The sequence below is a fragment of the Lates calcarifer genome, linkage group LG18 (genome assembly GCF_001640805.2).
Source record: "Lates calcarifer isolate ASB-BC8 linkage group LG18, TLL_Latcal_v3, whole genome shotgun sequence".
Classification (NCBI taxonomy): domain Eukaryota; kingdom Metazoa; phylum Chordata; class Actinopteri; family Centropomidae; genus Lates; species Lates calcarifer.
This window is the reverse complement of record NC_066850.1, coordinates 11,013,639-11,027,141: the sequence shown is the minus strand read 5'-3', so window position 1 is coordinate 11,027,141 and position 13,503 is coordinate 11,013,639. Positions and strand designations below refer to the sequence as shown.

Sequence of the window (13,503 nt, the reverse complement as noted above, 5' to 3'; positions counted from 1 at the left end):
TTATCTCTACGTTTCTAAGGTTGTTTTTAATGTTTAACATCGTTTTTCTCCACTTTCTTGAGTGTTGTCTCAACAGTTATTGACACATGTTCTGACTGGAGTAAGGGAGCAAAATAATGTGAAGACAAAAATACTTGAAAAATGTCTATTGTAGCATTACACCATTACAGAGAAATGAACTGACAGTGAAAGTAACCAGTCGCTGTGCAGGAAGGAAATGAAAAACAGATAAGTGTGATAACAACTGACAAAAGAGTGACATGGCAGAAAATAAAAATAAAGGGAACAGATAAAACTAATCAAACTGTCATGTCAGTACAATAATGTGCAGTGTTAACTATGCACAATTCAGGTATATAAGCAGGAAAAACCCAAAGCAAGAGAAAACTGAAAATTCAATTGAAGGCGCTTCCACAAAAGTTTTAAATATATCTTCACATGTTTCAGTGATCAGCGCTGAACAGCGTTTAATCAGGAGAGATTTGCATGAAGAGACATGACAGAAAGACAGCTTACATTTGTCATCAAGTCAAAGCAGGACGTGACACTGTTCGCACATGAAAGACTAAAATCCAGAATGTAGACTTCTTTAAAGGAGAGGTTTGGTGGGTACAGTGAGGTCGAAAGGGTAAAACTTCTTGTCACATGACAAAGAGGGTTACCTTATCTTTCACAAGTGATTTGTCCACTTGTGAAGTCGGCTGTGTGGTGAGGTAAAACATGCAAACTGTGAGTGGAGAACAACACTTGAGGTCAATCTGGTGTGTTTCATTAACAGCAGGGGTCACATACTCACTGGGTTTATACTGTATCATTTAACGACGACAGACGGGAAGCAGTTGAACTAAATGCAGTAATGAGCAACTGTCCAATGGTTAACTTTTCTCTCATGTTCAGCAGACATAGCTGACACGTTTAACATGTCGTGCATCTCCAAAACATCAACTTCTTTGCGCATTATGCAGATAATCCTGTGAGTTTGTCATGGGCAATGGAGCGTAACAAGTAGAATTTTTTTCAGCACTTAATACATGAGACATTATTTTTACTGGGAGATGATGATGTGAAATAAAGAGGTAATTCTGCAGTCTCGAGGAAGTGTTTCCTGTGTCAGATTGAGTATTTTGAGACCCCCGATTCACAGTCTTCCTCTCCAAGAAACAATTTCTGAGATTAAAGAGAAGTCGTCTTAACTGTTGCAACAAAGAAAAACCATAATGGCTTCGTATGATCTTCAACATGAGGAAGAGCTACAACTTTTCAAAACTTTGTAAAGAGTCATCAAACCCAGAATTATGATTCATGAGAAGCATTTCCAAACATTAATCTCACACATAAAACTTAAGAACGCGTAAATAGGACGTAAAGTGTATATTTTAACAGTTATGTACATGTAGCACAATAAAAGATCATAATCAGTAAGTGTATACGTGCACACTACAAGAGTGGACTTTTTCTGCTACTCTTTATGCATCGAAGGCTTCTCTTTCCACCAGCAGGTGGCGCCACATTCAAACATGATCAAAGTGTCACAGCTTATTCTGTCCCCTTTTTGGTGGGTCAAACAGTTCCTTTATGTTTTTGGGTCCAAGTCTTATTTTATACAAACGAGAAGATACAAAAAGAAGTTGTTGTGTTGATAGAGGAAAGTTGTTCAGGTTCTGTCTCGGATGTTGTCGCTTAGGAAGATGATGTTATCTGGAGAAAACAGGAGGGAGAAAGGTGTTTTTTAGAAGTCATGTTGACAGAGATCATTTGTGTTTATGCCAATGTTTAATCTGACCTGCGATGATGGTGGTGGCCTGACGTCTGACTTGGTTCTTGTCCACGTACTCCCCGTAGTCCAGCTTCCCCTCTACTAGAATCCTGGACCTGAATGAGACGAGAATCCAGATCAGTCACAGCTGAAATCTTATGGTTTTAAAGTTGCAATAAAAAGTGCTAGTTGAAAACTGCTTGAAAAATAAATTCAGCTCTTGCGTTTTTATCATTTTGAGAACTAGCTGATTTTTAGATTCAGTTGACTGAGAGTTACACATAAGATTTTACCCCTTAATACTCTCTCTGTATGATTGGTATAAATAATTATCCCTGCAGGTTTGTAAAAAGCTGTAAAAATCTTCCTGTGTGATGACCTTGCAGGCACTGACTGTGAACCACAACATCCCATCCCCAACACCCCCCCCCATCTTTCTCTCCCTCATTTCCTGTCATCTCTCTCTACTAGAACAAAAAGTCCAAAAAATCATTGGAACATAAAAAGCTTTGTGACATTTAGCTCTTCCTCCTACAGATGTTAAATCTGTCAGCTAGAGGTGGGCAGATAAAACCTTCATAAAAGGTATATCATCCCATTGAAATAAACTACACAATCCAGTAAAGCCGTCCTGCTTGTTGATTTGTGCCTAATGAAAGCAGAGACATTAAAGGGACAGACAGTCCAGTATAAAGAGAATGTAGAAAATCTCTCACTTGTGCATGTCATCATATCACTCAACCCCTGCCACCTGCTGCAGGAAGGTTTTGTAATCTAAGTCTGAAGTTTCCTCACTAACAAAAAACAGCAGCTGTGGTCAGGAGGATCTCGTCAGTTGCAGTGCTGAAACAAACTAACCATTTAAATAAACAGTGGAGAAGATGACTGAGCTGTAGTCGACGGTTTGAGAAGTCTGAGTTAATGTTTTGATCATTTGTTTTTCACCAGTGGAACTGAAATATGTTCAGAGTCCTGGTTCTTTATGAAACTAAACCTGTACACCCAGTTCTCAAGCCTGCAGGGCTTTATGATGCTAAAAATATACATTTTGCATATGCTTTCAGGAGGATCATGGTCTGAGAACCAAAACACACAACCACAACGTTCCCAGTTCTAATCTGGCTGGGGACATTTTTTGCATGTCACCTCCATCCCCCTCACAACCATTTATACCTCATATATAATCATTTCATATTGTTTATTTGCATTTTATATCTAATATAGTGTGATAAAAGTACTCGTTCTGTAATTAATCTAATCTCTGCCTGCTCTCTAAAGGAAAACAAATGGTTCGTACCCCTTCTTGACATACTGGTAGGCCACGTCTCTCAGACCGGGTTTGAACACAGACACGCGATGCCACGTCGTCTTCTGACTGATGTCACCTGGAGTCAGGAAACAGTACATCTGTCTGTCAATCACATAATGAACTTTCACCGCCCACAGGACATTAATACAGCACACAAGGAACTCCTTGAAGCAACAACAGATATCACAGTAAACATAAACATTTGAAACGTGTCGAAACTGAGGGTAGAAAGAATCACAGCACTGCTGTATTCGTTTAAGCATGTGTACCTAACAAACTGGGAACTGAGAGCTTATTGGATCTTAAAATGCAACCTAGTAATGTGACAGAAGAGCAGCTTTCTTGAAATACAGCAATGGTAATAACTGTTGTCTGTTCATGTTCATTGACACACAATTCAAAATGTAACAATGACCTCTAGTGGCAGAAAACAACACCTGCAATATTAATTATAACTTAGAGTAGATTACACTGTACATATGAACTCCACAGATAAGTGGAGAGTTTTTAATGGTTTAATTATCTTGTCAATAAAGAGACACTAAGCGCAACATAACGTGTGTTATTTAGCCACTAGCACCATTGCTAACACCATTCCTGCAGGAAACGTTGACACTGAAATGTCAAAGTATATATCAGAAGAAAAATGTGAGCTAGTGTCCAACCCTGAGCTGTAAACACTCAGCTGATTTATTCAGCTTCTGTCCTTCAGTAACGTCTAATATGACAAGAGAAAACGAAAAGTGTCAAAAGAGGAATGTCAGGGCACCTTGAGTCCCATTCAGCCTCATGATTAGCTATTGTATGTATAATAAATGTCTGGTTCTGTCTGTGTCTGTGGGTTCTTTACTGTTTTTGGTTGGACAAGCTCCTTCATGTAAACCACACCAAGTTTACCTGTGATAAAATGTGGTATATGACTAAAACTTTGTTGCCTAAAAGACTATTATTCTATTTTTCTACCATCCTGTGTCCTCTATCGTACCTGTTGATGTCATCTCTCCATCTCCAGAACGCCACATCTCATTTGTCGCTAATGAGAAGATGGTGACGGGGTTACGACCCTCCACTTGTCTCATCACGGGATCCTGGCCAACCCGACCCAACAGCTGCACCCGGTTTATTGCTAGAAGAAAGACACAGACATCATTTTCGACCAGGTTACACCTGTTTAAATAGATAGGAAATGTAATTTGAAGATTGAACGAGTGAATTTAATAACTTTACTTACATCTCTCCAGGATGAGGCTGGTGTCTGTGCTCCTGTATCTCACCACCTGTCTGATGATCTGGAGAATAAATATGAATAATATGAACATTATATTAATCTTCTGACTATAGAGCCCACTGAATCCAACACACTAGTCCTTGTAAATGTTTTTTGCACATTTAATTTATGCCTAAAGATCTTTCCTGCCAGCCTGAGATACCAAAACATAGTGCTCAGCACTGTCCTCACACAAGTGAACGTCACTGAAAATAAAATGCATCCAGTGTGATGAATATGGTCCAGTACTAATCACTTCCTCCTCACCTGAGCTGAGGCACTTCTCAACATCTTCTTGTGAAGACAAACAGCAGCTGAGGACTTGGACTTGGACACTGATCTGAACAAAGGAAAAAGGTATTTTAGCTTCGGTGTAAAGAACTAGAAGCAGACTGACTGTGTTTCTAATATTCTCATTTATACAAGAGAGGAGCTCGAGCTGAACTCAACTATTTTAGTCATCATTTCAGTCATTTTGCATGCTCCAGCTTCTCACATGGGAAGATTTGCTGCGTCTCTTTGTCCTAACAGATCACAATAAACACTGCTGCTCAGACAATAGATAGAATTGATAGAAAAATCGTTGATTAAATAGAGAAAATAATCAGCTGATTAATCAATAATGAAAATAAGAGCTGATTCTGAAATCTGAGGTATCCCAAGAGTTTGTCACATACCAGCTGAGGTGCTCTGTATCTTTAAATGAGAAATAAAAAAAAAAAGGATTAAACACACAGGATCAAACCACTCCTCTTCCTGGAATGAGTCAGAGCCTGATAACCCTCCCTCTTCTTCCTGCTCTCAAACACATCAAGCTCCACTCTGTCTTTATATTTCCTTGTTCCCTCCCCTTCAGATTTACAGTGGGAAGATGAGAGGAAACAACATGTGGTGAAGTACAGGAGCTGACGGGCCCCGTTCACTGAGGAAACACATGTTGGTTAGATCAGAGCTCAAAGTTTCTGTTCTGATAAAGTGAAACTCAGTCAGTCATCCACACTGAGAGGTGAAAATGGCACAGAAAGGAGTTCAGCTGGACGGGGAAACCTTGTCTTGTTCTATCTGTTTGGATCTACTGAAGGATCCGGTGACTATTCCCTGTGGACACAGCTACTGCATGAACTGTATTAAAAGCTTCTGGGATGAAGAGGATCAGAGGGAAATCCACAGCTGCCCTCAGTGTAGGCAGACCTTCGCACCGAGGCCTGTTCTGGTGAAAAGCACCATGTTAGCTGACTTAGTGGATCAGCTGAAGAGGACTGGACTCCAAGCTGCTCCTGCTGATCATTGCTGTGCTGGACCTGAGGATGTGGCCTGTGATGTCTGCACTGGGAGAAAACTGAGAGCCTTCAAGTCTTGTTTGGTGTGTCTGGCCTCTTACTGTGAGAAACACCTGCAGCCTCACTACGATTCAGCTCCATTAAAGAAACACAAGCTGGTGGACCCCTCCAAGAAGCTCCAGGAGAACATCTGCTCTCGTCATGATGAGGTGATGAAGATGTTCTGCCGCACTGATCAGCAGTGTATCTGTTACCTCTGCTCTGTGGACGAACATAAAGGACACGACACAGTCTCAGCTGCAGCTGAAAGGACCGAGAAGCAGAGACAGCTTGAGCTGAGTCGACAAAAAATCCAGCAGAGCGTCCAGGACAAAGAGAAAGATGTGAAGGAGCTTCAGCAGGAGGTGGAGGCGATCAATCGCTCTGCTGATAAAGCAGTGGAGGACAGTGAGAACATCTTCACTGAGCTGATCCAACTCATGGAGAAAAGAAGGTCTGATGTGAAGCAGCAGATCAGGTCCCAGCAGAAAACTGAAGTGAGTCGAGTTGAAGAAGTTCAGGAGAAGCTGCAGCAGGACATCGCTGAGCTGAAGAGGAAAGACGCTGAGCTGGAGAAGCTCTCGCACACTGAGGATCACAACGAGTTTCTACACAGCTACCCCTCACTGTCAGCACTCAGTCAATCTACACACTCGTCCAGTGTGAATATCCATCCTCGGAGGTACTTTGAGGATGTGACAGCAGCTGTGTCTGAGCTCAGAGATAAACTACAGGAACTTCTGAGAGAGAAATGGACAAACATCTCACTGGCAGTGACTGAAGTGGATGTTTTACTGTCACAACCAGAGCCAAAGACCAGAGGTGGATTCTTAAAATATTCACAGAAAATCACACTGGATCCAAACACAGCAGGTATACTTGTGTTAATATCGGAGGGAAACAGAAAAGCAACATTAGCACGTCAACATCAGTCTTATTCCAGCCACCCTGACAGATTTACATTTTGGCCTCAGGTCCTGAGTAGAGAGAGTCTGACTGGACGTTGTTACTGGGAGGTGAAGTGGAGAGGAGGAGGAGAAGGAGGAGGAGGAGGAGGAGGACGAGTTCATGTGGCAGTTGCGTACAAGAATATCAGCAGAACAACAGCCTTCAATGAATGTACATTTGGACACAATGACAAATCTTGGGTTTTAAGTTTTGACAAAAAAAGTTCAGAATTTTTGTTCAACAAGATCCAAACTCCACTCTCAGGTCCTCCGTCCTCCAGAGTAGGAGTGTACCTGGATCACAGTGCAGGTACTCTGTCCTTCTACAGCGTCTCTCAAACCATGACTCTCCTCCACAGAGTCCAGACCACTTTCACTCAGCCTCTCTATGCTGGACTTGGACTTTACTCTTTGTATGGAGTCACTGCAGAGTTCTGTTAGCTCAAATAGACAGGAGTATTTTAACAGGCTGTTGGTGTTAAAAGCTCACTGTAAATCAAACAATGATCGTCAGCTCTTTATCAGCTTCTCATTTATTGTTCTGTTGATGTTTGAGTTTCTTTAGGTGGAGCTGGAGCTGTGGAGGATATCACTGCTCATGATGACTGTTCTTTACCTAAACTGACATTTGTCCAGATGAAAATATAAACTTCTCTGTTCTCTAAATGTTTGTTGGGTATCTGTACTGATGTATTTGTGTGTTGATGTTTCTGTTTCGCTGAACGGGCCTTAACAGAAAAATCACCAGACCTTTCTTTATCACTGATATTTTGTTCTAATCACTTTGTACATTTGTAATGAAATCTGTAATTATATTTACAAATGTTATTGTTCAAATTGACTTACAAATAAGGCACTATGAGGTATTATAAAACTGAAATTATCATGATAATAATCAGTAAGGAAATTGTTCATTATTTACTTTTCCATATCTGACTTTACTGATTAAATGTATGAACAAGCTGAAGGTGATTAAAGTTGTTTTTCCTGAAGAATACATCAAATATTTTCTTACTTCATTCCAGGATCACATTCAAAGCTGTTAGCAAAATGGAAAATGTGCAGCCTTTATCAGGTTCAGTTATAAACTTGAGAAATTATGAAATGAATACATCAGTATTCATATCTTATTTCAAGAATTTCCATGTCAGTCAATCAGAATCAGAGGCAAGCCTCAAATCTCACATTTCCAAGTTATGTTTACAACCTGAAATTCTTCACTTCTGTTTTCCCCATGTGACCTGAATGCAGCATCAGTGTTACAGGCTGTGAACACTGTGAACTGACACAGCGTGATGTTACATATATTTAAATCTCTCTTTACTGATGCTGTTTGAAGCTGCCAATGGCTGAGTGAAGTTTTTACGTCTTCCTACAGTGAACATCGCAGCAGGCGAATAACTGAAAACTGATGCACAACACAAGAGGGCGCCTTCACACTGAAGACCAGGGATGTAGTGGAGGTTAAAGCCCCTCAACTTGGGTCATACACGTGGTTTAGATCAACATCTTATGCTGATAAGGAACTGCAGAACTGTATTACACATTTCCTAATAGTGTACTCAGTTTGTGTTTCCAGCTAGTAAAGTTCAGTTTGATGGTATTATTGGGTTACTTGGATAAATACCCAAACCAACTGAAAGAGCCTCCTAACAACATTTACATATCATTTTAGTTTTTGTAGTGGCCCAAAATTCCTAATCTGACATCGGCTTGAAATTTAAGCCTACATCTGTGCTCCACTAAAATGGCAGAAAGTGTTTGGTTTTTTGTTGTTGTTTTTTTTAACTAGCTTTAAGTGTTTAAAGGTGGTTTGATGTTTGACACCATGGACGAAGCAGCAGCAAAATTAACAGATTTTTGAATGGAGTTTGGTGGGATGAGGTTTGTGTTAGGGAGGTGTAGTCAGGTTTCTGGGTCTGCAGTCAGACGAGCTGAAGAATCAGACATGAAGACATGGACTCAAAGTCAAAGCACTGGTGGTCTCACATTAGCAACGAGGCTTCTGGAGACTCCCGCCATCAGATGTGGACCAGAAGTAACTCCTCAAAATTAACGTTTTTCTGAACGCGGTCTGGTTCACAAGTTGTAGCCTCTGGACGGTAGAGAGGCGGCAGCGTGTTGGTGGGAAACGGTGTCGGAGTTTATTTTTTAAAAAAGGAAAAGAAGCTTATTAAAAACTTACCAGGTGCAACGCTTCAGGAGAGACGTCGGTAACCTCACGCTGTTTCCGGTCCGGCTGCTGAAAGAATCCGACGCTCCATCGGAACTCGTTAAAGTTCCGCTTCTAAAAAAAAAAAAACTCTCATAAGTTTGTTACCATTTAAAAAATGTGCTTGTTTTTGTGAAGAGTAAAATAAATCACAGAATAAAAAAATCCTCACATAAGGATGTTTACTTTAAATTTACTGACATATTTTATTGGTAAAAAGCTGCTTGTTGCTGAGGTGTTAAAATACAGTTGCATTTGCTTCCACAATCCACCACCAAGTGGTCATGCTGTATATTTCTACATCATTATCTGATTCTGTTTATACAGTAATAGCTACAATAGGGTGGATGGGAAGATATTGCTTAGTATGCTAAGATAATTTAGAAAAGTATTGTTTTTTAAAACTACTACAACTCCTAAATTTGGGTGGGTTATACCTTGTGACAGAAACGTTGAAAAGTTGACCGTTTTACCACAGCATGACATCTTTCTATGAGATATAAAGAATTGCACTTTGCCTGGAGCACAAGAAAAGCTGCTATTTACATATGTACTGATGTGCAAGTGTGTGTATTGCACCATACACTGTAACAAATTACTGTAGAAATGCAGACAATATTTGTGTGAGTTAATAACGCATGATAAAGAGATCATATTCCTTGGCTGCTAATGTATCATTTGTATTTGAAGAAAATATATATCAGTAAAGTACATTTCAAAATAAGGCAAGTATAATGTCAAAGGGCCAAAGTCTAGGAAGACAGGCAAATAATAGCCACATATTATATAATTAAATATTGACTGACTATTTAAGTGTGAAACAAATGTTTAAAAAAAGAGAAAAAATAAAACGGTTCTTTTACTTTAAGGGGGCGCAATTACAGTGTCACCCATTTACTGAGGAGACAGATTGTCTGACAATGGGCACTGTATCTGTGTGTGTGTATTTTGTTTTTTGTGTGTGTATGTATGATTATGTAAAATGTGTATACTATGTATACACATTACATAGAAAAAGGTCAACTGCATAAATCACAAATTATCAAACTGTCAGTAAATCATGTGATCGTCCCTCATTTCTCAGATAAAAAAATTAATAGAATCCTCCAACAGTCTTTAGAATAGAACTGTGGTTAGACTACAACAGCCTTTGTGATGACACTGTGTGTGGAACAGAACTGTTTTTGGAATAGAACTAATGCTCTGTTATAATAGTATCAGATGATAGTATCAGGTCATTTGGTTAGTTCACCTAGTTAACTGAAACACGTCTTATAGACCACAGTTAGTTGATGTATTTAAAATGAAGGAGTGGAACGTTTGGAAAACTAATTTTGGCGGCAAAAAGCCATCAAGTGTGCTGCCATCAAGTAAAGCTTCAAGCTGCTTGGAAGGTAAGGAGCTTGAAAAACGTTTCAACTTTTGTACATTTTTCTGACAATACATACCTACTAGAAAACATTTTCAATGCAAGACTTTTACATGTTATTAAGTATTTTTAAACTCTGGTTTTGCGTCTTTTACTTAAGTAAATGATCTGTACACTGAAGACCAGTGTAGCATTTGATCACATATTTTCCTTATTGTTGTTCTATCTGACATATAATTCTTCGTCATGTGGTTGCAGAATCAGAATCAAATGTTTATTTACATTAGTACAATCAATTCTTCAGCTACATTTGTGCATGTTGTGTTGACTGAATGACGCCTGCTGACTCCATGTCATAACTTTCACATGTTCTGCCTCTCTCAGATGACAAGACCAAAGGAGTGAGTTATGAGGTGCTCAAGAGCGACATACTGCGCAGCAGGACAACTCGCTATCTCATTCGAGATATAATCGGAGAGGGCTCATTCGGCAAAGTTACAAAGGCTGTGAATCTAAACACATCACAGGAAGTGGCCCTCAAGATCCTTAAAACTGAGGACACTGCTGACAGAGAGGTAGAACATTTAATCTGCTTTGATTTTTTTCCACATTTTCTTGCTTACGTTTTGTTTATTAAATGAACTGCTGATACCATGTTATCTCACTTCAGGTTCCTATGTCATTTTTCCTATTTTCCTCACAGATCAAAATGCTCGATGTCGTGAGCATCCTGGACCCAGTGAAGAACAGCGTGGTTCAGTTCTTTGAGAGGTTCGACCACAAAGGACAAACCTGTCTAGTATTTGAAAAGCTAGACAGGAGTCTTTTCGACTTCTTCGTCGAACGAGAGGGGAGACCACTCTCACTAAATGAGATACGGCCAGTAGCACACCAGGTAAAGACTATTTGGCTTCAGTCAGTCCATCAACAATTAATGGCCAATACTCAGCCAGCTGAGAAAGAAGTTAGATACTGAAGTAACATAACTGTATTTCTTCTAGTCTGTTTAAGCCTGCACTCTGGTAAATGTTTTTTTTTTAACCGTCTTCATTGTGTTGTCTCTACAGTTGCTGACGGCCTTTGACGCTCTGAAGGGCATTGGTGTCGTCCACTCAGACCTAAAACCAGACAACGTGATGCTCGTCAATCACTCTAGTACGCCCTTCAGAGTGAAGTTAATAGATTTTGGTGTGTCTTTCAAGACCACAGAAAAGATGCAGGGGATGACCATTCAGCCTGTGGGCTACAGGTAAGTTCAATCTGCAAAGCATGATTTGTAACGTGTGTGCATTTGTGTGTTCATGCTGTAGATGATCCAGCAATGGTTGTGTCGGTCTCCAAGTGTGCATGCTGAATTTGACAATGTACTCAATAGCTCTTGTAACTCTTGTGTGCTACACACAGGGCACCAGAAGTCATCCTGGGTCTCCCCATCACAGAGGCCATCGACATGTGGGGTCTTGGCTGTCTTCTTGGGTTTTTGTACCGTGGCCAAGACCTGTTTCGCAGACTTGCGAGTACCAGTCAGTAAGTGAACCAGTGTATTTAAATTTAAATACAAAGACATTCTACCCCAGGCACATGTCAAAACCCAACAAGGGACTTGATGTGGGATGATATCATTCTTTATATTCTCTCTCTAGATGAAAGGCATCATGGAAATGCTCGGCCAGCCCGCTGACCACCTCCTTAATGATGGGCACTACACCCAGATTTTCTTCAAGGAGAATGACTACTGGGACGAGCCAAGATGGTGGATGAAGGTATTTTAACCTCGTTGAGCTGTTAACTTTTTAAAAAATCTCCCAATCAGACATCAACCCTTTTTAAATGTTTAACACATTGAGAAAGAAGTATCTGACAAAGGTGTTTTGTTCCCATAGACCCCATTGGAATACCAACTTGAAACTGGCATTAAACCTGAAAGATGGCAAAGTCCCTTAAGATGCCTGGATGACCTTATAATAGTGAGTGGTCCACTTCATAACTAAAGAACAAATTAATACCAATTTGCTCTGTTGGTGAGAGACAGAAAGCAGTTAAACTGAACTTTCATCTGCTTTGTTTTAAATCCAGCACCGCCCACAGATGGAGAAGGCTGAACTAGAGGACCAAAGATGCATTTGTCAGCCTTCTGAAATGCCTGCCTTCCGTTACTGACCACAACAACAGGATTACTCCCGGGAAGGCTCTGAAACACCCCTTTGTCGAGATGGACCACCTGTGGAAAGAACTTCGACACCAGGCTCATAGTAAGTGACTGTCTTTTGGTTTCAGTAGGGTTTGATCAATACATGATTGGATTAATGGACCAATTTGTTTACTGACTGAGTGATCCATTAATTTATTGTCTTGTGTTATTCAGTGCCGACGACTCTGCAGAAAAAATGATGATCGTGCCGGATTACTATTCGGACAGCAGTGAGATGGAGGAACTGCAGAAGCCTTCAGTCAAACTACCATCAAACGATGACTCAGGCTCAGACAGTCCTCAGTCCTGCAGCAGCCTTCTCTCTATAAAGATAGTATTCGACACACCTGATGGAGCAGAGCCTGCTGCAGCGATGGATGCCATTGGGTCAGCTGTTAGCCAAGGTGCAGCATGTCCAGCAGAGACATCAACCAACGGACGTGTCACCTGATGAGGTTCCACCTGCCAGAGTCAAGATGAGCCGCATGAAGAGAATCCGCAAGTTCTTTGGCAGGACAATCAGGGCCTTGTTTGGAAAGAGGACACGTGAGTAACCACCACCCCTCCCACCCCATCTCCTACCCCCACCCCCTGCTCCCATCCCCATCCATCCCCAGCCCATCCCCACCCTCTCACCCCTCCCTCCCTCTTTCTCTTTCCTACCCCCCCCCCACCCCATCTCCTACCCCCTACCCCCTGCTCCCATCCCCATCCATCCCCATGCCATCCCCAGCCCATCCCCACCCTCTCACCCCTCCCTCCCTCTTCCCCCCCCCCCCCCCCCCCCCCCAACCGGTCAAGGCAGATGGCCGCCCACCTAGAGCCAGGGTCTGCCCAAGGTTTCTTCCCGTTAAAAGGAAGTTTTTCCTTGCCACTGTTGCCAAGTGCTTGCTCATGGTGGACTGTTGGGTCTCTACAATCTATGATAAAAGTGCCCTGAAAAAAATTCTGTTATGACTTGGATGTATGATTAAATTAGATTTGACTTGAATTGATTGTCCTGTCATTCCTCGAATGTATTACCAATTGTCCAAAATAATTGACTGGTCAATAAAATGTGCAAGGTAACATTTTCAATGTATGTTTTGTTTAACCAACACATAATAAAAAAGGACAAATGCTCATATGGTTCC

The 13,503-nt window shown here is 41.0% G+C and overlaps 3 protein-coding genes across 3 annotated transcripts; 2 read left to right on the top strand and 1 right to left on the bottom strand.

The window, feature by feature from the left end:
* Positions 1-131: 131 nt before the first annotated feature.
* On the bottom strand, positions 132-8,878 carry ssbp1 (single-stranded DNA binding protein 1). The gene is made up of 7 exons (XM_018697292.2): positions 8,784-8,878; positions 4,600-4,672; positions 4,297-4,354; positions 4,051-4,191; positions 3,054-3,141; positions 1,784-1,872; positions 132-1,698 (listed from the first exon to the last, which is right to left on the bottom strand). Exons 2-7 carry the CDS (start codon positions 4,621-4,623, stop codon positions 1,655-1,657), a joined length of 444 nt encoding a protein of 147 aa, XP_018552808.1. The 5' UTR covers positions 4,624-4,672; positions 8,784-8,878; the 3' UTR covers positions 132-1,654.
* Positions 4,826-7,595, top strand: LOC108897585 (tripartite motif-containing protein 16). The gene has a single exon (XM_018697288.2). The coding sequence runs from the start codon at positions 5,345-5,347 to the stop codon at positions 7,037-7,039; it is 1,695 nt and encodes a 564-aa protein (XP_018552804.1). The 5' UTR covers positions 4,826-5,344; the 3' UTR covers positions 7,040-7,595.
* A 1,161-nt stretch (positions 8,879-10,039) lies between the features above and the next one.
* On the top strand, positions 10,040-11,826 carry LOC108897586 (homeodomain-interacting protein kinase 1). The gene is made up of 6 exons (XM_018697290.2): positions 10,040-10,204; positions 10,564-10,754; positions 10,883-11,074; positions 11,247-11,428; positions 11,584-11,706; positions 11,823-11,826. The coding sequence occupies exons 1-6, from the start codon at positions 10,114-10,116 to the stop codon at positions 11,824-11,826; spliced, it is 783 nt and encodes a 260-aa protein (XP_018552806.1). The 5' UTR covers positions 10,040-10,113.
* The last annotated feature ends 1,677 nt before the right edge of the window (positions 11,827-13,503 follow it).

What these genes read in the sequence shown, in the direction of transcription:
- ssbp1 (XM_018697292.2), bottom strand. Translation starts at nt 4,623, where the DNA reads ATGTTGAGAAGTGCCTCAGCTCAG. An exon ending in TGGAGAGATGACATCAACAG is followed by an intron (nt 3,142 to 4,050) that starts GTACGATAGAGG and finishes TCCTGACTCCAG; the next exon opens with GTGACATCAGTCAGAAGACG. An exon ending in GGCCACCACCATCATCGCAG is followed by an intron (nt 1,699 to 1,783) that starts GTCAGATTAAAC and finishes TGTTTTCTCCAG; the next exon opens with ATAACATCATCTTCCTAAGC.
- LOC108897585 (XM_018697288.2), top strand. Translation starts at nt 5,345, where the DNA reads ATGGCACAGAAAGGAGTTCAGCTGGACGGGGAAACCTTGTCTTGTTCT.
- LOC108897586 (XM_018697290.2), top strand. Translation starts at nt 10,114, where the DNA reads ATGAAGGAGTGGAACGTTTGGAAAACTAATTTTGGCGGCAAAAAGCCA. An exon ending in AGCTTCAAGCTGCTTGGAAG is followed by an intron (nt 10,205 to 10,563) that starts GTAAGGAGCTTG and finishes TGCCTCTCTCAG; the next exon opens with ATGACAAGACCAAAGGAGTG. An exon ending in TACGGCCAGTAGCACACCAG is followed by an intron (nt 11,075 to 11,246) that starts GTAAAGACTATT and finishes TTGTCTCTACAG; the next exon opens with TTGCTGACGGCCTTTGACGC.